Source organism: Dipodomys spectabilis, unplaced genomic scaffold (genome assembly GCF_019054845.1).
Source record: "Dipodomys spectabilis isolate Male_0828 unplaced genomic scaffold, ASM1905484v1 ptg000125l, whole genome shotgun sequence".
Taxonomy (NCBI): domain Eukaryota; kingdom Metazoa; phylum Chordata; class Mammalia; order Rodentia; family Heteromyidae; genus Dipodomys; species Dipodomys spectabilis.
In genome coordinates this window covers 10,675,001-10,695,995 of record NW_024870802.1, presented here as the reverse complement: position 1 = coordinate 10,695,995, position 20,995 = coordinate 10,675,001, and the positions used below count along the sequence as shown (strand labels likewise).

General features: G+C 44.1%; 1 protein-coding gene across 1 annotated transcript in view; it reads left to right on the top strand.

Annotated features, from left to right (window-relative positions):
- The first annotated feature begins 261 nt into the window (after window positions 1–261).
- Window positions 262–20,995, top strand: part of As3mt (arsenite methyltransferase) — a 28,597-nt gene continuing 7,863 nt past the window's right edge. Inside the window, exons 1-10 of the mRNA XM_042689652.1 lie at window positions 262–387; window positions 543–583; window positions 851–978; window positions 2,335–2,485; window positions 2,959–3,095; window positions 4,303–4,372; window positions 6,302–6,383; window positions 8,766–8,897; window positions 9,216–9,358; window positions 16,369–16,500. Coding sequence (XP_042545586.1) covers window position 387; window positions 543–583; window positions 851–978; window positions 2,335–2,485; window positions 2,959–3,095; window positions 4,303–4,372; window positions 6,302–6,383; window positions 8,766–8,897; window positions 9,216–9,358; window positions 16,369–16,500 — 1,017 coding nt within the window. The 5' untranslated portion in view covers window positions 262–386. The remainder of the gene's footprint in view (window positions 388–542; window positions 584–850; window positions 979–2,334; window positions 2,486–2,958; window positions 3,096–4,302; window positions 4,373–6,301; window positions 6,384–8,765; window positions 8,898–9,215; window positions 9,359–16,368; window positions 16,501–20,995) is intronic.

Genomic DNA, 20,995 nt, shown 5'->3' with positions numbered 1-20,995 from the left:
CAGAAGGGGAGCTTTATAGAATGTAAATTCTAGTGCAATAAACTTGACTTTATAAAACAAGCATGAGAAAGGACGGATTTTGTCCTCCCCTCCCCCCCCAAGGAGAAAATTCATTGTGTGTGCGGGTGTTCATTGAAGCCAGCACACACGACTTACAGTGGAGCCACGGGGAAGCTGGTCGTTAATAACCATTAACAATACCCCCAGAGCAACCCGCATGACCAGGGGCCCAGTCCGCGTCCACGCGCGGGAGGAGGGGCCCTGCGTCCCCCAGGCCTGGTGCTTCTGGGGCTCGGTGGATCCCATCTGCCAGCCGGGGCGGGGCCTCGGTGCTGACCGGAGCTGGCTCCCAAGTCCGGAAGCTGGAGATTCGGAGATCCCGAGACAGTGAGCTCCCCCCAAGCCCCCCCCACCCTCGCCGCCAGCCCCTCCCCCGCCCGCGTGCCCTGCCGAGGGTCTGCGCTTCCTCCCGGCCCTAGTCCGTGCAAGGTTGGGCTGCCTGCCTCTCGGCCGCCTTTCAGTCCCTTTCCCTCTCTCCGCAGTGGCCGACCTTCGCCCTGCAGAGATCCAGAAAGAAGTTCAGGTGAGAGCGCAGCTTCGGAGTGGCCTGGAGCGCCCCCATTCCCCCCCCCCCCGCCCGCGACCTCCCCCCCTCTGGCTCGGAGAGGCCCTGCCAGGCCAGGGGTACCCCTAGGGGAGGGGAAGGGCCAGCCCTGGGCTCCCTGGTATGCGGCTGGGAGCAGAGGCTAGCCAGGCCTGGAGAAGTGGCCCTCACATCTCTTGTGGAATCCTGAGGCCTTTGTCTCCCGCCCCCACCTTGCCCCCTGTCTGCCCTTGGCCTCTGGATCAGAACTACTACGGCAAGGTGCTGAGGACAGCTGCAGATCTCCAGTCAAACGCCTGTGTCACTAAAGCCAGGCCGCTCCTCCAGCACATCCGGGATGCCCTGCAGAACGTACACGAGGAAGTCACCTTGAGGTAGCCTGTCCTACGCCGTCCCCACCAGGCCTCTAGACTACAATGAACCCAAGAGACAGTGATGCAGTGCTGGGCCCAAGAAGCCATCTCACTGGCTTGTCACACAGTCCCCAAAGCTCTTCACTGCTCTGCTTAGCCAGCTTCCACGACGCCCTCCACCCCTTCCCAAAGCATCATATTTGCCCTTGTACACCCTTGGGCCTACTGTCCAAGGTCCACAGTTTAACCTTCCCTATCAACCTGGGCTCACCCTGACCTTTCTCTTTCTGACTGCCTGGGCATTGCCCTCCAGCCAGCGAGCAGTTAGCAATGCAGATGGCCTTCCCATTCCTTTGCACTCTGTAACTCCATCTTGTCTACACCTTCCCTAATCCTGAGCACCTGTGCCCCAAACTGCTCCAACACTTACTCCCCGTGCTCCTCAGTTTGACAAAAACCTGTCGAAAATGTTTTCTGGCCTTGTGTTTTACTTCCCTAATTACAGTAAATGCAAGCAGAGGATAGGGGGGAAAAATGCCCTCAACACTAGAGTTGGGGTCCTGAATTAGATGTTTAACAGCTAATGCCCAAATGTCTTAATTCAACGAGTATTTCAGATGGCTTACTCAAGCCTTGGTACCTGGGCCAGAGTCCAACAACACTATGGTAAAACAGATATGGTCCTAGCCTTCTGGAGCTTTAGTGGAAGGAGCCAAACCCTTCCAATAGAAGTAGGAATGAGTGATGGGAAGATGGAAAGGGAGGAATGGAGACAAATAGGAAGGAGGACTGTGTAAGATTTTAGTATTGTCATCTTCCCTATGGGAGAAGAATGTGAATTCCATTTTTTTTCTCAAATTCTTTATTGTGTTTAAGTGATTACATAATTTCACAAATTTCACAGTATTGTGGGACAGTGAATGCTTAAAGTCACAAACACAGGTCTGGCAAAAAATTAAAAAAGAAATAAAGATATTTTCAACTAAAAAAAGTCACAAGGGCTGGGAAAGTGGCTCAGTGGTAGAGTGCTTGCCTTGCATGCATGAGGCCCTGGGTTTGATTCCTCAGCACCACATAAGCATAAAAAGCCAGAAGTGGCGCTGTGGCTCAAGTGGTAGAGCGCTAGCCTTGACCTGAAGAGCTGAGGGACAGCGCCCAGGCCCAGAGTTCAGACCCCATGACTGGCAAATAAATAAATAAAGTCACAAACACGTTCTAACTTTCATGGGGCAAATTGTCTATCATGGTCTATAAAAGTTATGAGTTCTATGAGCTTTGACAATACAGTTATTTCTTCCACATCAGGTGATATGTACATTTCTTTCCTTTTGCATAGTGTCAGCGGTTCCCTTTTTCCCACTCTTTCCCATTTCTTAGGTATTATGGCTGTGGTCTGGTCATCCCTGAGTGCCTAGAAAACTGTTGGATTTTGGACCTCGGCAGTGGAAGTGGCAGAGATTGCTATGCGCTTAGTCAGCTGGTTGGTGAGAAAGGGCATGTCACTGGAATAGACATGACTGAAGGTCAGGTAAGGCAAAGATTCGGGAGATCCAAAGTGGGAAAATTCTCACATGTGCTCTTGGCAAGAGAAGGTTGTTTCTTTTATGAATTTTCAAGGAAAATCGAAAAAGGCTGCTATTTAGCAACGATCATTGGCATCATTATTGCTTCTTGTCTACAAGCGGAGAGCTTTGATAAACTAGAGGCTCTGCTGGGAGAACATAAAAGCGGAGGTTTGGCCCAATGGCTGAGTAGCACGATGGACTTCCATGTTTTTCTTCCTTCTGCCATCTGTCCTGAATACTTGGCCATTGAGTGTTCAAGGAAAACTCACATAGTAGGAGTTTATGTTCTAGGCAGTAGCTTGTCCTCCGTGTCCCCAGGAAACGTATGTATCTGTTTTGAAAAGATGAGAGTATATTCCACTAGTAATGAGAAAATTTTTGGAAAAGTACATGCACATACCATGTTGGATGTCAAACCTCTATTTTTTTCTTTTAGGTGGAAGTGGCTAAAAAGTATCTCAACTACCACATGGAAAAATTTGGCTTCCAGACATGCAATGTGACTTTCATTCATGGCTGCATTGAGAACTTGGCACAGGCTGGAATCCAGAATGAGAGCTACGATATTGTTATGTATGGCTTGCAGTTATGAGTAAAACTAGGTTTCTTTTGCAAGGCAATCGCTCTACCACTGAGCCACCTTCCCAGCCCAAGCCAGGTTTCTTTTGAAGACACAGATGTTACCAATTTTCACTGACACTCTTTTCCTTTAATTTTTTTATTTTGTGTTTTGTTTGGATTTTTTGTGTGTGTGTATTGAAGGCTGGGATGGGACTCAACTTTGGTACCCAATATTTTCAGTCATTAGCTGGTGCTCTACCAACTGATCCATGCTTCCAACCCTCCTGAATCTCATTGAGTTTTTTTTTTGGTGCCAGTACTGGGGCTTGAACTCAGGACCTGGCCAAGCTTTAGCTTTTTTTTTTTCTTTGTGGTCAATTGTGTTGCTTGAACTCAGGGTCTGAGTGCTGTCCCTGAGCTCTTTTGCTCAAGGCTAGTGCTCTATCACTTGAGCCAGAGCTCTACTTCCAGTCTTTCCTTTATTGGAGATAAGGGTCTATATGGACTTTCTTGCCTGGGCTCACTTTGAACTACAATTCTCAGATCTCAGCCTCCTGAGTAGCTAGGATTACAGGAGTGCACCATGGGTGCCTAGCTCCATGTATACTTTTATGTACTATACTTTTAAACAACTGTCAGTGTGGTGCATATGTTAACACCAGCATAACCACACAAACATAATAAGCTATGCTACACTATTAGTAGGTCCTGTTACCATGACTACATATAATGTTACCAGGCAACCAATAATTTTCAGTTTTATGATAACCTTAGAAAACTATCATGTAAGTGGTTCTTCCTTGGCTAAAGTGTTGTGTGGCTCTTAACTATTAATTTCATGGCAAGTGACAGGATTTTTTTTCTTGTTTTCCTCCAAATTGTTGTAATCATGCCCAAGTTGGACAGTGTTCAGAAAGCTTCCTTTCAGAAGCTTCCTCTGTTTACATGTGACTTCAGAAATGCCATGTGCAGGAACTATCTAGTCTTATTTGTCTTGCTGCCTGGTTAATGTCAGGAGAGAATAAACAAGAATCATGCCTTGTGTATTTCTCTGCTGAGATTTTTACATGCACTGCCTGTCTCCCTTATATTGGGAAGAAGTTGAGTTTGGGGAAGGGAAAGGTGAGGTAAGGAGAAAGGTATAGCTTGGACAAGATGGTAGGAGCCACCATTAGAGACTTAAGGTTATTTAAGTCCTTTCTCATTTGCTCTTTCTTAGATCAAATTGTGTTATTAACCTTGTGCCAGATAAACAGCAAGTTCTTCAGGAGGTGTATAAGGTGCTGAAGGTAAGAAAAGGGAGATAATAAACTTTGAATATTGATGAGGGCTGGTAGCATCTGCTCTGTTCTTTCCTTCTTGTACTGAGAGCTTAGATGATTTTAACTTTCCACCCAAAATAAAGGAAAGCAAAAAAATATATATAAAAATCAGTGAGTGATAGAATGCCTTATTTATGGTTCTTTTCCCTCTCAGGTCACAAAAAAAGTTGGGAGGTCATGGTTGTCATTGAGTATGTTTTGTATGAGTCTTATTGACTGTCCTGCTTGCTGCCATAAATGATCTTAAGACAGTATCTGCAAAACTGCGGGAACCTTAAGATTCAAGATACATAACTATATACTGTCTTCTAGAATATACAGTGTTTCTCACAGCTACTGATTTCTTCTCTGCCAGAATCACAGGTCCTAGGGAAGTTAAAAAAGATGAAACTGTTGGCATTGGTGGCTCACACCTGTAATCCTAGCTACTCAGAAGGCTGAGATATGAGGATCATGGTTCAAAGCCAGCCTGGACAGGCTGGAGAATCATCTCCAGTTAACCACCAGAAAACCAGAAGTGGCACTGTGGCTCAAGTGATAGAACACTAGCCTTGAGCTGAAGAGCTGAGGGACAGGGCTCAGGCCCAGATATCAAGCCCTATAACTGACAATAAATAAATAAATAAAATGTGATTTTATTTATTTTTTTTTCCAGTCCTGGGTGCTTGAACTCGGGGCCTGGGTACTGTCCCTGAGCTTCTTTTACTCAAGGCTAGCACTCTACCACTTGAGCCACAGTGCCACCTCTGGCCTTTTCTGTTTATATGGTACTGAGGAATTGAATCCAGGGCTTCATGCATGCTAGGCAAGCACTCTACCATTAAGCCATATTCCCAAACCAAGATGAAACTTTTATACTAATACCTTTCTAAAAGGAAAACTGGTAGGAACTGTGCTGTTTTCCTGTGTATCACATGAGATGTGTCTCTTTGTTCTGGAAGATGCAGATTCTGAAATTTAGGGGACAGCTGGTGGGGGGGGTGTACTCAGCTCAACAGCACAGCACTTATGTAACATGCTTTAGGTTCAGTTCCTCCACCAAAAATGATTCTGAGCCAGGTGCTGGTGGCTCATGTGTGCAATTCTAGCTACTCAGGAGGCTAAGATCTGACCAGTCTGGGCAGAAAAGTCTTGTGAGATTTTTTTTTTTTTTTTGGTTGGTCATGGGGCCTGAACTCTGGGCCTGGGTGCTGTCCCTCAGCTCTTCAGCTCAAGGCTACTACTTTACCACTTGAGCCACAGCGCCACTTCCGGCTTTTTCTGTTTATGTGGTACTGAGGAATTGAACGCAGGGCTTCATGCATTCTCGGCAAACACTCTACCACTGAGCCACATTCACAGCCCTGGGCCTTATACTCTTGCTTAGCTTTTTGTGCTTAAGGCTGGCCCTTACTAGACCTCCATACTTTTCAAGTTATCCAGATCAAATCTTAAACTTCTGGTGACTTGTTTGTCTTAGATTTTAAGGAAAATATTTTAAAATTCAATGTGTGATAACATTACAAAAGGCTCTACCATTTTTAAAAGGGTAAGTATCTATTAATACTGTTTATATCTTCTATTAGTTATACAGCTAGCTGGGATAGTGCTATGTTAGGATTGGCTAAATAAGTTAGGCAACCTAAGTATGTTTATTCAAGAGAGACTCTTAGAAAATGATTTTATTACCTATTGGGTAGGATACTGAAGATAAAAACAAACAAACAACAAAACTTGTCTCTTGGCTATGGCTTATAAGGAGGGGGTAGCCATCATTTATTCAAAGGATCAATGGGGTTAAAAGCTGCTCAAACACTTGCGTGAACTTTTAAAATTGATCTGTGTCCTCATCTAGTTCCTTGTTATCTGGGGTCAATGTAATCTTTAACCTTGCTTGGACTCACTTTGCTCTTTCAGCATGGTGGAGAGCTGTATTTCAGTGACGTGTATGCTAGCCTTGACTTGCCAGAAGAAATCAAGACACACACAGTTTTATGGGGTAGGTGTTCTTGTGACCCTCATGCTAAGACAGACGGTTGGTTATTTGTGTGGAGAGCTCCATCTTGCTGACCGCCCTATGGCACTCAAAAGCAATAGGATTTTGGATAACTTAAAGAATCTCTTTCAGGCATTGTTTGCCAATCTGTAAAATGTTGACAGTACTGCAGCCTGCTATATAAGACTGTTGGGAGGCCTAAATGGGATGACCAATGTAGAAAGTACCTTGAAAAGTAGGTGTTGAAATGAAGGTAGCTGTTTCTGAGTTGATGATCCTTTCTTCATGTTGTCATTCTTGTTGCTGTCAACTTGCTTATGTTTTTGTATGTGTGCCATTACCAAGGCTTGAACTTGGGGTTTCATACTCTAAGCTTTTCTTGCTCATGGCTGGCACTCTACTACTTGCACCACCCCTCTATTATGGCTTTTTGCTGGTCAATTGGAAATAAGAGCCTTGTGAACTTGTCTGCCAGGGCTGGCTTTGAAACTTTTTTATTTGTTTGCCAGTCCTGGACCTTGAACTCAGGGCCTGGGCTCTGTCCCTGAGCCTCTCTTTGTTCAAAGCTTGGGTTCTACCACTTGAGCTACCATACCACTTCTGGCTTCTTTCTAAGTAGTTTACTGGAGGTAAGAGTCTCAAAAGAGTCTCATGGACTTTGCTGCCTGAGTTGGCTTTTTTTTTTTTTTTTTTGGTCAGTTGTAAGGCTTGAACTCGGCCTGGGTGCTAACCTGAACCTCTTTGTGCTCAAGGCTAATGCTCTACCACTTGAACCACAGAGCCACTTCCAGTTTTTGAGTGATTAACTAGAGATAAGAGTCTCATGGGGACTTTTCTGCTTGGGTTGGCTTTGAACCATGATCCTCAGATCTCAGCCTCCTGAGTATTACAGGTGTGAGCCACCAGCTTCTGCTAGCTTTGAACTTTGATCTTCAAATCTCACCCATGTGTGTGTGTGTGTGTGTGTGTGTGTGTGTGTGTGTGTGTGTGTGTGTGTGTGTGTGTGTGTGTAGGTCTTGAGGCTTGAACTCAGGGCCTGGCCACTGAGTTTTTGTGGCTATAGTGCCATTTCTGGCTTTTTGGTAGTTAATTGGAAATTGATTGGAGTTAATTGGAGTCTCATAGATTTTCCTGGCTGGACTGGCTTTGAATCACAATTCTCAGATCTTAGCCTCCTGAGTAGTTAGGATTAGAGATGCATGCCGCCAGTACCCAGCTAACAGTTTTACCTATGACTTCTAGACTTTGGGAGAATGTTCAGTCAGTTTCAGTTTCTATGATATGTTAGTTTTTATTGTTATTACAAAACGTAATATACAGAGAGTTACCACTTTATGACAGGTGAGGAATACATTTCTTTTTGGATAGTGTCACCCCTTCCTTTGCTCTCTCCCAGTTTTTCTCTCCTGTCCCTATCCACAAGTTGTATAGTTCATTTTTAAGATAGTAGCACTGCTGCATTTGTTCACCCTTTGTCCTTCTATTTCTGTACCCCTCTTACCTTCCCAAAGACAGATAAATGAACAAACAAAACAAAAAGAAAAAAACTTGCTTATTTCCATTTCCTAGAGTTCATTTTTTTTTTTTTTTTTTCAGGTAAGGGGTAGGTTTATTCAGTAGACCTGCTGGGACCAGGCAAGGTTGGCACTCCACGTGGCTGGGAAAGAGAGAGGAAAGAGCTAGAGCAGAGAGAGAGCTAGAAAAGAAGAGCAAGAGCAAGAGCTAGAAAAGAACAGAGTGAGAAAAAGAGCCCTAGAGTTCATTTTGATAAGTACTATTTTATCTTATCAGAGGCCTAGTGCCTTTGTGTTTCTCTCCTAAGAATGTCTTCCTTCGGTCTCACTGCGTGTGAATAAATGCCTATCGACTTGTAAAATGTATCATGTTCTAGGGTATTTTAGATCTAGCTTCTGCATGTGAGAGAAACTATGCACCCTTTGTCTCTCTGAGCTTGGCTTACCTCACTTACAATGATTTGTTGTAGGTCCATCCATTTCCCTGCAAATGGCATAGTATTCTTTTTAATGGCTGCATAAAATTCCATTGTAGATAAATACCACATTTTGGGGATCCACTCATCTCTTATAGGGCATCTGGGCTGTTTCCATAACTTGGCTATTGTGAATAGTGCATCAATGAACATAGACATAAAGACACAAGTGTCTTTATGGTATCCTGACTTGTGATGTTCTAGGTAGATACCCAAGAATGGTATGGCTGGGTTGTAGGTTAGCTTTTGTAGTTTGTATGTTTAGTTTTTGAGGAACCTCCAGACTGCTGTAGTACCTATATTTTTAACTAATACTATGTCCTGGTTAATTGTATTGATTATTATTACTGTAATTCTGTTTTATGTATTGATCAATCGGTGATTTTTTTCTAAAGGTGAATGCCTGGGTGGTGCCTTGTACTGGAAGAACCTTGCCATCCTTGCCCAGAAACTTGGGTTCTGCTCTCCACGTTTGGTCACTGCCAATTTCATTACAATTCAAAACAAGGAACTAGAAAGCATTGTTGGTAAGAACTAACAAGAGGAACAAATATAACTGGAACTTGAATGATTCAGATTTGGTGATTAGTATTTACTGAGTGATTCCCACTGAGGGAGACTTGGAACCACCTGGAAATATCCATCTTGTTTCCCAAATAATGACAACTCCCCTTACACACACATAAGTTTAATAGTTAATGAAAATTCTTAAGTTCTTTCACGAAATAGAGAGAAATGCCTAGAAAGATAATTAATGGAATACAAAGAAGAAACTCATCTTTCCTCTGCTGAGTGAGCCAGTCTTGTTGGAGTGCTGACAATGAGCCATGCATATCTGTTTTTAGGTGACTGTCGTTTTGTTTCTGCCACTTTTCGCCTCTTCAAACTCTCTGAGACAGCACCAGCCAAAAGATGCCAAGTTATTTACAATGGGGGAATCACAGGATATGAAAAAGAACTAATGTTGGATGCAAATTTCATATTCAAGGTAAATAAAAAGATCCATGGGGTTGGGGGTATATGTCAGTGGTAGAGTACTTACATTAGCATGAGTGAGGCCTTCAGTTTGGTCCCCACAAATTCTCTCTCTCTCTCTCTCTCTCTCTCTCACACACACACACACACACACACACACACACACATATGTACACACACAAATTAAAAAACAAAACAAAACAGCAAACTTTTTTAAGACTTCTGACATTGTTTTGTTTCTGGTCTTACTCATGGTTTGGGTATCTCTTTATATTGCTTCTCAGTTTTCTGCAGTTGGTGTGTGTGTTTTTATACATATATATATATTCTAATTATATATATTTTATTTGCTTCCCACTAATAAATTTTGTTTTATTCACACTAGAGAAATAGATCTTGCTTTCCCAAAGCTGGGCACTAGTGGCTCATACCTGTCATCCTAGCTGCTCAGGAAATCTAAGGATCACTATTTGAAGCAGTCTGGGCAGGAAAATCCGACACTCTTTTTTTTTTTTTTTTTAAATTTGTGGCATGCTATTTTTTTTGTACTTTTTTTTTTTTATTGTAAAGATACTATACAGAGGAGTTACAGTTACATGAGCAAGGTAATGAGTCCATTTCCTATCCAGCATTGTCGACACTCTTATCTCCAACTAACCAGCAAAAAACCAGAAGTGGAGCTGAGTGTTAGCCTTGAGCAAAAAAGCTAAGGTGGCCAAGTGCTGGTGGCACACGCCTACAATCCTGGCTACTCAGGAGGCTGAGATCTGAGGATCCCGGTTCAAAGCCAGCCAGGGCAGGAAAGTCTGTGAAACTTTTATCTCCAATTAACCACCAGAAAACCAGAAGTGGCGCTGTGGCTCAAGTGCTAGAGCATTCTCCTTGAGCTGAAGAGCTGAGGCCCAGAGTTCAAGCCCCATGACAAAAAAAAAAATTAAAAAGCTAAGGGGCAACACCTACTTAGGTCCTGAGTTCAAGCCCCATATGAACACACATGCACACAAAAACCCTGCTTGCCCAAAAATTCAAAGTAAAAAGACAAAACAATTAGTTAAAAAAAAAAAATGATGTAGGGCCAGGCACTTGTGGCTCATGCCTGTAATCCTAGCTACTCAGGAGGCTGAGATCTGAGGATCTCGGTTCAAAGCCAGCCTAGGCAGGTAAGTCCATAAGACTCTTATCTTCAATAAACCACTAGAAAACCGAAAGTGGTGCTGTGGCTCAAGTGGTAGAGTACTTGCTTTGAGCTGAAGAGCGCAGGGACAGCGCCCAAGCCCAGAGTTAAAGCCCCACGACTGACAAAAAAAAAAAATATGTAGGCATTAATACATCCTTTTTATTTATTTTATTATTATTTTTGTTGTTGGTCGTGTGGCTTGAACTCTGAGTCTGGGCTCTGTTCCTGAGCTTCTTTTGCTCAAGGCTAGCACTCTACCACTTGAGCCACAATGCCACTTCTGGCTTTTTCAGAGTAGTTCACTGGAGATAAGAGTCTCAAGGGCTTTCCTGCCTGGCTGGCTTCAAACCACAATCCCCAGATCTCAGCCTCCTGAGTAGCTAAGATTACAGGAGAGAGCCACCAGCAGCCAGCTTATTTTAAATCTTTTAAAGGTTGAAAGGGGTTTCAAGAATATAATTTCTGGTGGGAAAATAGGATTAGCACAAACACTTTCCTGGCAAGCCACTGTAAATGCTTCAGCTGTATTTGATGTACAGAGGTAGGGATTAGCTTCAGAGCATCTTGCTTCCTCACAGGGAGGCCAGAGGAACAATAGTTCATATTATCATGACATCCATTCAGTGATCTAGGCTTTTTCCTTCAGCAAGGACTTTGTCAGATGGATGTTGTGTTTGACCTCCAAATATGACTGACAGAAACAACTGATAAAAACAACCTTAGGATTGCTCTGGCATCTTAACATCTTTGCCAGGTTCTGGGCCACATAACCTGGACCCTGCAAGGCAGGCTTCAAGGACCTCTGGGTTACTTAGATTTCAGCATACCCAGGCATTCCTGCCAAGCCAGGGATGTCCCTCCCATTCCAGGCATTTCCTCAAGAAAATTACCAAGTAATTTCCCAGGAAAGTGACCTAGAAAAGGGCCATGCTGAATTCCTAATTGTGTTCTGGCTCCTTCTTCCCTCTGGGCTCTCTTATGTTTTTTTTGTTTTTTTGTCGGTTGTGGGGCTTGAAGTCTGGGCTTGAATGCTGTCCCTGTGCTCCTCAGCTCAAGGCTAGCGCTGGAGCGACAGCACCACTTCCCATTTTTTAGTGGAGATAAGAGTTTCATGGACTTTCCTACCTGGGCTGGCTTTGAGTCAGGATCCTCAGATCTCAGCCTCCAGAGTAGCTAGGATTACAGGCATGAACTACCGGATCTCTTGTGATTTTGTCCAGTCTTTGCTCCTTCCTCCCTCCCTTTCCTGCCCCCTCCCCTCCTTTCCTCCCTTCCCTCCCTTCCCTCCTTCCCTCCTTCCCTCCTTCCCTCCTTCCCTCCTTCCCTCCTTCCCTTCTTCCTTCCTTCCTTCCTTCCTTCCTACCTTCCTTTCTTCCTTCCTTCTTCCCTCCCTCCCTTCCTCTTTTCCTCTCTTCCTCCCTTCCTCGCTTCCCTCCCTTCCTTCTTCCCTCCCTCCTTTGCTCTCTCCCTCCCTCCCTCCCTCCCTTCCTCCTTCTCTGTCTCTGTCTCTCTGTCTCTCTCTCTTGGGCTGATCCTGAGGCTTGAACTCAGGGCCATAGTCCTGTCCCTGAGCTTTTCTGCTCAAGGCTAATGCTCTATTACTTGAGCCACAGTTCCACTTCTGTTTTTTTTTTGGTATTTAATTGGAGAGAAGAGTCCCACCGCCTGACGCTAGTGGTTCACGCCTGTAATCCTAGCTACTCAGGAGGCTGAGATCTGAGGATCCCAGTTCAAAGCCAGCCTGGGCAGGAAAGCCCGTGAAACTCTTATCTCCAATAAACCACCAGAAAACCAGAAGTGGCACTGTAGCTCAAGTGGTAGAGTGCTCCTCTTGAGCTGAAGAGCTGAGGGACAGCACTCAGGCCCAGACCGACAAAAAAAAAAAACAGAGTCCCACCCATTTTCCTGAGTAAGCTGACTTTGAACCACAATCCTTAGATCTCAGCCTCCTGCACAGTGAGGATTATAGACATGAGCCACCAGCGCCTGGCCTTTGCTTCTCTACTGATCTCTTGTTCGTCACGAATTCCCATGTCCTTCCTCTGATGTTCAGTACTTCTCTGGGTCCTTAGTTGAACTTTCAGCTCTTCCTCAAGTTTACAAGCAAGGCCAAGGTCACCAGTTGCTTCTTCCCCATTAGCCTAGAACTTTTGTCTGCTTTCCCTTGTCACGCAAGGCTGAACAAGTTGGGATTTTCTTTTTCTTTTTTTGTCAGTCATGGGGCCTTGGCCTGGGCACCGTCCCTCAGCTCTTCAGCTCAAGGCTAGCGCTCTACCACTTGAGCTACAGCACCACTTCCAGCCTTTTCTGTTTATGTGGTGCTGAGGAATCGAACCCAGGGCCTCATGTATGCGAGGCAAGCGCTCTACCACTGAGCCACCTTCCCAGCCCCCGCATTGGGATTTTCTTTAGTGGCTCTGTCACTCTCTCCAATGGCAGCGTTTATCTTCTGTAATTTGATGAAGACATTGGCTCTCTGTATGCAGAATGGCAACTTGAGAGTTCAGCATCTGGGAATGAGTCAGGGGCTTTCTGTAGTTCACCATCTAGGTCTTCCAGGGCAATGTCTTTCTTTTTATTTGTTTTATCCATCACCTCCTTAGATCTCTCCATGTTCACCTGCCTTTTCTTGAGGGACATCAATGTCTGCTTCAGGTCTACCTACCTTCATTACCAATTCCAGGTGGCTTCATTGTTCAATGACTCAGCTGTCCTTCTGGTTTCCTTTGTCTTCTGATTTTTTTCTCCCTTGATGCTTCTGTCTGATTTAGCTTTCTGTGTGTATCAAGAAGTGGGCCTCAGGGCTGGGAAGGTGGCTCAGTGGTAGAACACTTGCCTTGCATGCCTGAGGCCCTGGGTTCGATTCCTTAGCACCACATAAGCAAAATGAAAAAAGCCGGAAGTGGCGCTGTGGCTCAAGTGGTAGAGCGCTAGCCTTGAGCTGAAGAGCTGAGGGACAGTGCCCAGGCCCAGAGTTCAGGCCCCATGACTGGACCCAAAAAAAAAAAAAGAAGAAGTGGGCCTCTCTTGCCCATTCTTCTATGCAGGACTCCTGCATCCTACTTACATTTTCATGAAGGCCTTAATGCATAGTAATTTTGCAGAAGTCCGTGGTTAGGAGGTGTGGGAGGCAGCTGAGGGGGCTGTGACTCCATCCCAGGCCTGGTTACTGGCTCAGCTTGATTACTGGTTCCTGTGTATTTATTTATAGAAAAGTGGGAAAGTATGTTCCTATTATTTATTCTAAAAATGTTTTTAATTGCAGAAGAAAAAATAGTCCAATGAGTACCCATATGTGCACCATTGATTTTAGCAATTGAGAACAGCTGGCCATAGTTGCTTCATCTGTATATATGCATACATGGTCCCAGGTTGCATAACAGTTTCAGTCAAGGACAGACTATGTATAGGCAATTCCATAAGATTATAGTGGCGCTAGAAACTTCCTGTCACCTACAGATGCTGTAACCATCATACTTCAGAGTAAAACCTATCACTCATGCTCATGGTAATGTTGGCATAAACAAAGCTACTGTGCAGAAGCATAACAGATATAAGTATGTACAGTTAAATTAGTTGACCATGATAATAAATGACTATGTTACCTGTTTATGTATTTACTATACTATACATTTTTTAGATGGTCTTGCTTCATAGCCTAGGCTAGCTTCAAATTTACAAACTTCCTGCTGCAGTCTTGCAAGAACTGGGATTACAGGTATGCACCACAATGCCCAGCAACTATACTATACTTTTTTTTTTTGGTCTGGTCGTGGGGCCTGAACTCTGGGCCTGAGCGCTGTCCCTCAGCTCTTCAGCTCAAGGCTAGCACTCTACCACTTGAGCCACAGCGCCACTTCCGGCTTTTTTCTTTTTGCTTATGTGGGGCTGAGGAATCGAACCCAGGGCCTCGAGCATGCAAGGCAAGCGCTCTACCACTGAGCCACCTTCCCAGCCCCAAATATACTTTTTTTTTTTTTTTTGTCAGTCGTGGGGCTTGAACTCTGGACCTGGGCTCTGTCCCTCAGCTCTTCAGCTCAAGGCAAGCACTCTACCACTTGAGCCACAGTGCCACTTCTGATTTTCTGGTGATTAAATGGAGAGAAGAGTCTCACGGACTTCCCTGCCTGAGCTGGCTTTGAACGGTGATCCTCAGATCTCAGCCTCCTGAGTAGCTAGGATTACAGGCATGAGCCACTGGTGCCAGGCTTTGTGAGATTCTGATCAATTAACCACCAGAAAACTGGAAGTGGCACTGTTGCTCAAGTGGTAGAGTGCTCCTCTTGAGCTGAAAAGCTGAGAAACTGTCCATGCCCAGAGTTCAAGCCCCCTGACCAAAAAAAAAAGTGGTACCTCTATATAGTGGAATTGTACCTTTCTTTAGAAAGACTAAGAGAATGTCATTTGTTGTAGGGAAATGGGTGAACCTAGAACAAATCATGTTAAGTGAGGTCAGCCAGTCTCAGAGAGATAAAAACTACATTTTTTCTCTCATAAGCGGAAGCTAGATCTAAAATATAACTGGATATGATAATTTATACAAGATTCTAGACATTCAGACACAGTCAACTAAAGGAGGATACTCTTAGGGGAAGAATCCAAAGGTCTAACTCCTCTGAATATTAAAAATGCTATTTATCAAAACAAATTCCAGGCTGGGTATGGATGGCTCACACCTGTAATCCCAGCTATTTAGGAGACTTAGAAGATCTGAGGAATATGGTTCAAAGACACCCTGGGCAGAAAAGTCCTGAGATACTCTTATCTCTAATTAACTACTCAAAAACTGGAATTGGAGCTGTGGCTCAACATGGTAGAGCCTTGAGTAAAAAAGCTCAGGGACAGCCCCCAGACCCTGACTTCAAGCCTTAGACCACCACTACCAACAAAAATTAAATTCCAGGAATGGAAACTTTTTTGTTATTGTTGTTGCCTTTGAGTTTTTGTGGTTTTTTTTTTTTTTTTTTTTGTCTTTTTATAGGGGGCACGGAAATGGATGGAAGAAGGGTGAACAAATACAGTCATGGTATTCAATATACACTATGTAAAAATGAACTATGCAACTTGTGGGCAGGGATGGGAGAGGGAAACTGGGGGAAAGCAAAGGAAGGAGTGACATTGTCCAGAAAGAATTGCACTCATTACCTGTCTTATAGAATGGTAACGGCTCTGTGCCACACCTTAATAATAACAATAAAATTACATTAAAACAACAACAACAAAAGAGAATACCATGTCAGAACGTATGGTAGTCTGTCAACCCTAAAATTCCACTTGCTGGTAAAATGTTTAGATATTTTCCTTATAATATGTGCACTCTCTGCCTCTGTCTCTCTCTGTCACTCTCATTGGTCACGGGCTTGACCTTGGGGCCTGAGCACTGTTCCCGAGCTCTCTTGCTCAAGCCTAGCACTCTTACCACTTTGAGCCACAGCTCTACTTCCGGTTTTGAGGGGTTAATTGAAGATAATAGTCTCATGGACTTTCCTGCCCAGACTAGGTTTGAACCGTGATCCTCAGATTTCAGCCTCCTGTGTAGCTAGGATTACAGGTGTGAGCCATGAGCAGCTGTCTCTATCTTTGTGTCGATCTCTGTCTGTCTGTCTCTCTCTGTCTCTGTCTTTCATACTAGGATTTGAGCTTGTAGTTGCTTGGCAGTTATTCTACGACTTAACTCACACACTGAAGCCCTTTTCTGATTTATTTAGATTTTGGATTAGGATATGGTCAGGATCTTGAGCTATTTGCCTGGAGCCAGCCTTAGATCTTGATCCTATGGCTCCTGCCTCTAGGAGTAGCAGAGATTAAGTGACTGCTGAAAATATGTGTTTTATACTGCTCTTTAGAAAGGTGAAATTGTTGAAGTGGATGAAGAGACAGTGGCTATCTTGAAGAATTCACGCTTTGCTCAAGATTTTGTTTTCAGACCAATTGAAGCGAAGCTGGAACCTGGAAGTTATTCTACATTAGAATCAAAGGTTTGTTTGACTTTCTGTTCTTTACCTCATACTAGAACTATTGAAAGAAATCACGTTACTAAGAAGCAAATCAATATTCTTTGCAGTTGGGCCACCACAACCTTATTTCTACAAATATTTCTAGAATAATTGTATCTATAAAGGATTTAAATTTATTTCAGAACTCCAGCTTCAATCCTGACAACAAATCAACTACTTTTGAATCTTTGGAATATCTATGAACTAACTTCAGGGTACCCACAATTCCCTTGAAATTATATGTATGACCAGGCAATTGTGGCTCACATCTATAATCCTAGTTTCTCAGGAGGCAGAGATCTGAGGATTGTGGTTTGAAGCCAGTTTGAGCAGGAAAGTCTGTGAAACTCCTATTTCCAGTTAACCACCAAAAAACCCATAAGTTGAACTGTGGTTCAAGTGGTAGAACACTAGCCTTGAACAAAAAAAGCTCAGGGAGCCAGGCACTGGTGGCTCACGCCTGTAATCCTAGCTACTCAGGATGCTGAGATCTGAGGATCTCAGTTCAAAGCCAGCCTGGGCAGGAAAGTCTGTGAAACTCTTATCTCCAATAAACCACTGAATACTGGAAGTGGCGCTGTAGCTCAAATGGTATAGCGCTAGCCTTGAGCTGAAGAGCTGAGGGATAGTGCTCAGGCCCAGAGTTCAAGCCCCATGACTGACAAAAAAAAAAAATCCCAGGGACTCCGGGTGCTAGTGGCTTGTGCCTGTAATCCTAGGTATTTAGGAGGCTCAGTTCAAAGCCAACCCAGGAAGGAGTCTCTTTTTTTTTTTTTGGGTCCGGTCGTGGGGCCTGAACTCTAGGCCTGGGTGCTGTCCCTCAGCTCTTCAGCTCAAGGCTAGTACTCTACCTCTTGAGCCACAGCGCCACTTCCGGCTTTTTTTCTTTTTGCTTATGTGGTGCTGAGGAATCAAACCCAGGGCCTCATGCATGCAAGGCAAGCGCTCTACCACTGAGCCACCTTCCCAGCCCCGAGTCTCTTAATCTCCAATAAAGTACCAGAAAACCTGAAGTGGTGCTGTGGCTCAAGTGGTAGAGTACTAGCCTTGAGCTAAAGAGCTCAGGGACAGTGCCCAGACCCAGAGTTCAAGCCCCATGACTGACAAAAACAAAAACAAAACAAAACAAAAAACAACCAGCTCAGGAGCAGCACCCAAGCCTTGAGCACAAAAAAGTTGTCTGTACTTGTATTTTCTTGTCCAAGTATTTGCTTGATCAATTGAGATGATCATGAAATTTTTGTTGTTGGTCCTGTTTATGTGATATATAACATTTATTGATTTACTAAGTCAATAACCATCCATGCATCACTAGATTGAAATCAACTTGATCCATGTCATATCTTTTTATTGTATTGTTGAATTCAGTTTGCAAGAATTTAATTGAGGGGGCTGGGAATCTAGCTTAGTGGTAGTGCTTGCCTAGCATGCATGAAGCCCTGGGTTTGATCCTCAGTACCACATAAACAGAAAAGGCTGGAAGTGGTGCTATGGCTCAAGTGGTAAAGTGCTGGCCTTGAGCAAAAGCAGCTCAGGGACAATGCCCCAGCCTGGGTTCAAGCCCCAGGACTGACAAAAAAAAGAAAAAAGAAAAAAAAAGAATTTAATTGAGAAGTTTTACATCAATGTTCATCAAAGAGAATATGTCTCTTTGGTTTTGGAATGGGAATATATTTAATTCATAGAGTGAATTTGGTAGCATTCCTTCCCTTTCTATTTTGTGGGAGAGTTTAAGAAGCATTGCTGTCAATTCCTCTTCGAAGTTCTGATAGAATTTGGCTGTGACTCCTTCCCATTTTCAACTTATACTGTTTCATTAGTTAGGCTTTTGATTATTTTTATTTGAACTATTGAGCTCTTCATGGCCATGATTTTAATTTGATTTTTTTTTTAAGATTTCTATGTCTTGCCGGGCGCTGGTGGCTCACACCTGTAATCCTGGCTGCTCAGTAGGCTGAGATCTGAGGATCCCGGTTCAAAGCCAGCCGGGGCAGGAAACTCTGTGAGACTCTTATCTCCAATAAGCTACCAGAAAACCGGAAGTGGTGCTGTGGCTCAATTGGTAGAGCGCTAGCCTTGAGCTGAAGAGGTAAAGGACCGTGCCCAGGCCCAGAGTGGAAGCCCCACGACCAACAAAATAAATAAATAAATAAATCACAATAGTCAAATCACAATAGCAACAAGGACAGACATATAAAACCCATGAATTTTCTTATACATATGTAGCTATGTAGATAGATACCTCTATGCCTTTTTAGGAGGTATAAGGGGCTGTGGAAATCACATTCTTTAGATCTGGGTGTAAGGGCTCTGTCTTGAGTGTGTGACTCTGTCTTCCTTAGAAGTCAGCAGATAGAACCAGGGGACAGTGAGTAATTCACAGACTTCTCTTTCAAAGGTTCAGGCTGCGCTAGCCTCCAGCTATGCAGTTCCCTCCTAGCCAATGAGGATAGAAACTACCACATAGCTGCCTTCAGGGTCCCAACTATCTGTTCGTGGTACCTTTGCTCTATGACCTGGCAAGGGCTCTCCTGCTTCTTCACTGCCAGATGGCTGAGGTGGCTGCCTTTCTGGCATCTCATAGTGGCTTCTGCTGGATGTTATGCATCAGCACTGCAATTATCCAAAGGTAAAAACAAGGGTCATAAGATCCATACCTCTGCTATGTGCTTCAGCAGGAAATCTTATGCCTCTGTTACCTATGTACAGCTTAGCTTCCCATGCCTCTGGGGTCTAAGTAGACAATGTTGTTTCCAGCCATTTGAGATTCTCTTCAGGGTCCTAGCCAACATTTTCCTTCTCTTGTGACTGACTTCTGTAAGAATTCCATGGCAAAGTGTCCCTGCATCATTGAGATATCATTGCTCCTTTCAAAAGCAAGGCGCGGGGTGAGGGGGGTGGTGCTCAGTCTCATGAGGGTGACTTTGTCATTCTTTGGGATATGGGGAGCCAAAGAATGACCTTCACCAAGGTCAGGCTCACACTGGGTCGTCAATCCCCACGGTGGGCTTAGGGTTTGTAGGTTGTATGGGTCTTTTCCATTGCTAGAGTTCGGGGTGTTGTGGGCATGACCATGCAATTTTAACTGTGTTTTTTCTTCTTCAGTTTCCTCTTGGGTGCCAGCTCATGACTTCTCCTATTGGGCAGGTTTCTAGGCAGTTTTTTTTTTTTTTTTTTTTGCCTCTTTGTCATTACCTCTTTTATGGATTCTACATTGCCTTTTTTTTCTGTCTTTCTTCAGAATCTAGTCTGTTCTTGGAGTGGATATGATAGACATTTCTAGTCGGCCATCCTGCCTGGCCTCCTCCTTTTCACATTTAAAAAATTGTTCTATTTTATTTTTATTTTTTATTTTTTCCAGTCCTCGGCTTGAACTCAGGGTCTGGGCACTGTCCCTGAGCTGCTTTTGCTCAAGGTCAGCACTCTGCCACTTCAGCCACAGTGCCAAGTCTGGCTTTTTCTGTTTATGTGGTACTAAGGAATCATACCCAGGGCTTCATGCATGCTAGGCAAGCACTCTACCACTAAGCCACATTCCCAGCCCTCACATTTAAACTTTTTTTTTTTGGTCAGTCGTGGGGTTTGAACTCTGGACCTGAGTGCTGTCCCTCAGCTCTTAGCTCAAGGCAAGCACTCTACCACTTGAGCCACAACACCACTTCTAGTTTTCTGAGTGGTTTATTGGAAATAAGAGTCTTATAGACTTTTCCTGCCCAGGCTGGCTTTGAACTGGGATCCTCAGATCTCAGTCTCCTGAGTAGCTAGTGAGTCACTGGTGCCCAGCTACATTTAAAAAATTTAACTACACTTTGGAACTTAGTGCAAGCCCCAGTACTGGCACACCACATACACATAAATGTGTAAAATATATAGAAGGCAGGTGCTGGCGGCTCACACCTGTCATCCTAGCTACTCAAGAGACTGAGATCTGAGGCTTGAAGTTCAAAGCCAGCCTAGGCAGGAAAGTCTGTGAAACTCTTATCTCCAATTAATTATCAAAAAGCTACTAGCGGATATGTGGTTCAAGTGATGGAGTGCTTGAGAAAAACACAAAACAATAACAATAACAAAAACCTCAAGGAAGCTGGGCACTGGTGGCTCACGCCCATAATCCTAGCTACCTCAGGAGGCTGAGATCTGAGGATCACTGTTCAAAGCCAGCCCGGGCAGGAAAGTCCTTGAGACTCTTCTTTTATTTTTTTTTTATTTTTGCTTATGTGGTGCTGGGGAATTGAACCCAGGGCCTCATGCATGCAAAGCAAGTGCTCTACCACTGAGCCACCTTCCCAGCCCCTCCTTGAGACTCTTATCTCCAATAAACTACTCACAAAACTGGAAGTGGTGCTGTGGCTCAAGTGGTAGAGCACAAGCCTTGAGCTGAAGAGCTGAGGGACAAAGCCCAGGCCGAGTTTAAGCCCTATGACCAACAAAAAGCAAAAACAAAAAACTCAAGGACAGCATTCAGGTCCTAAGTTCA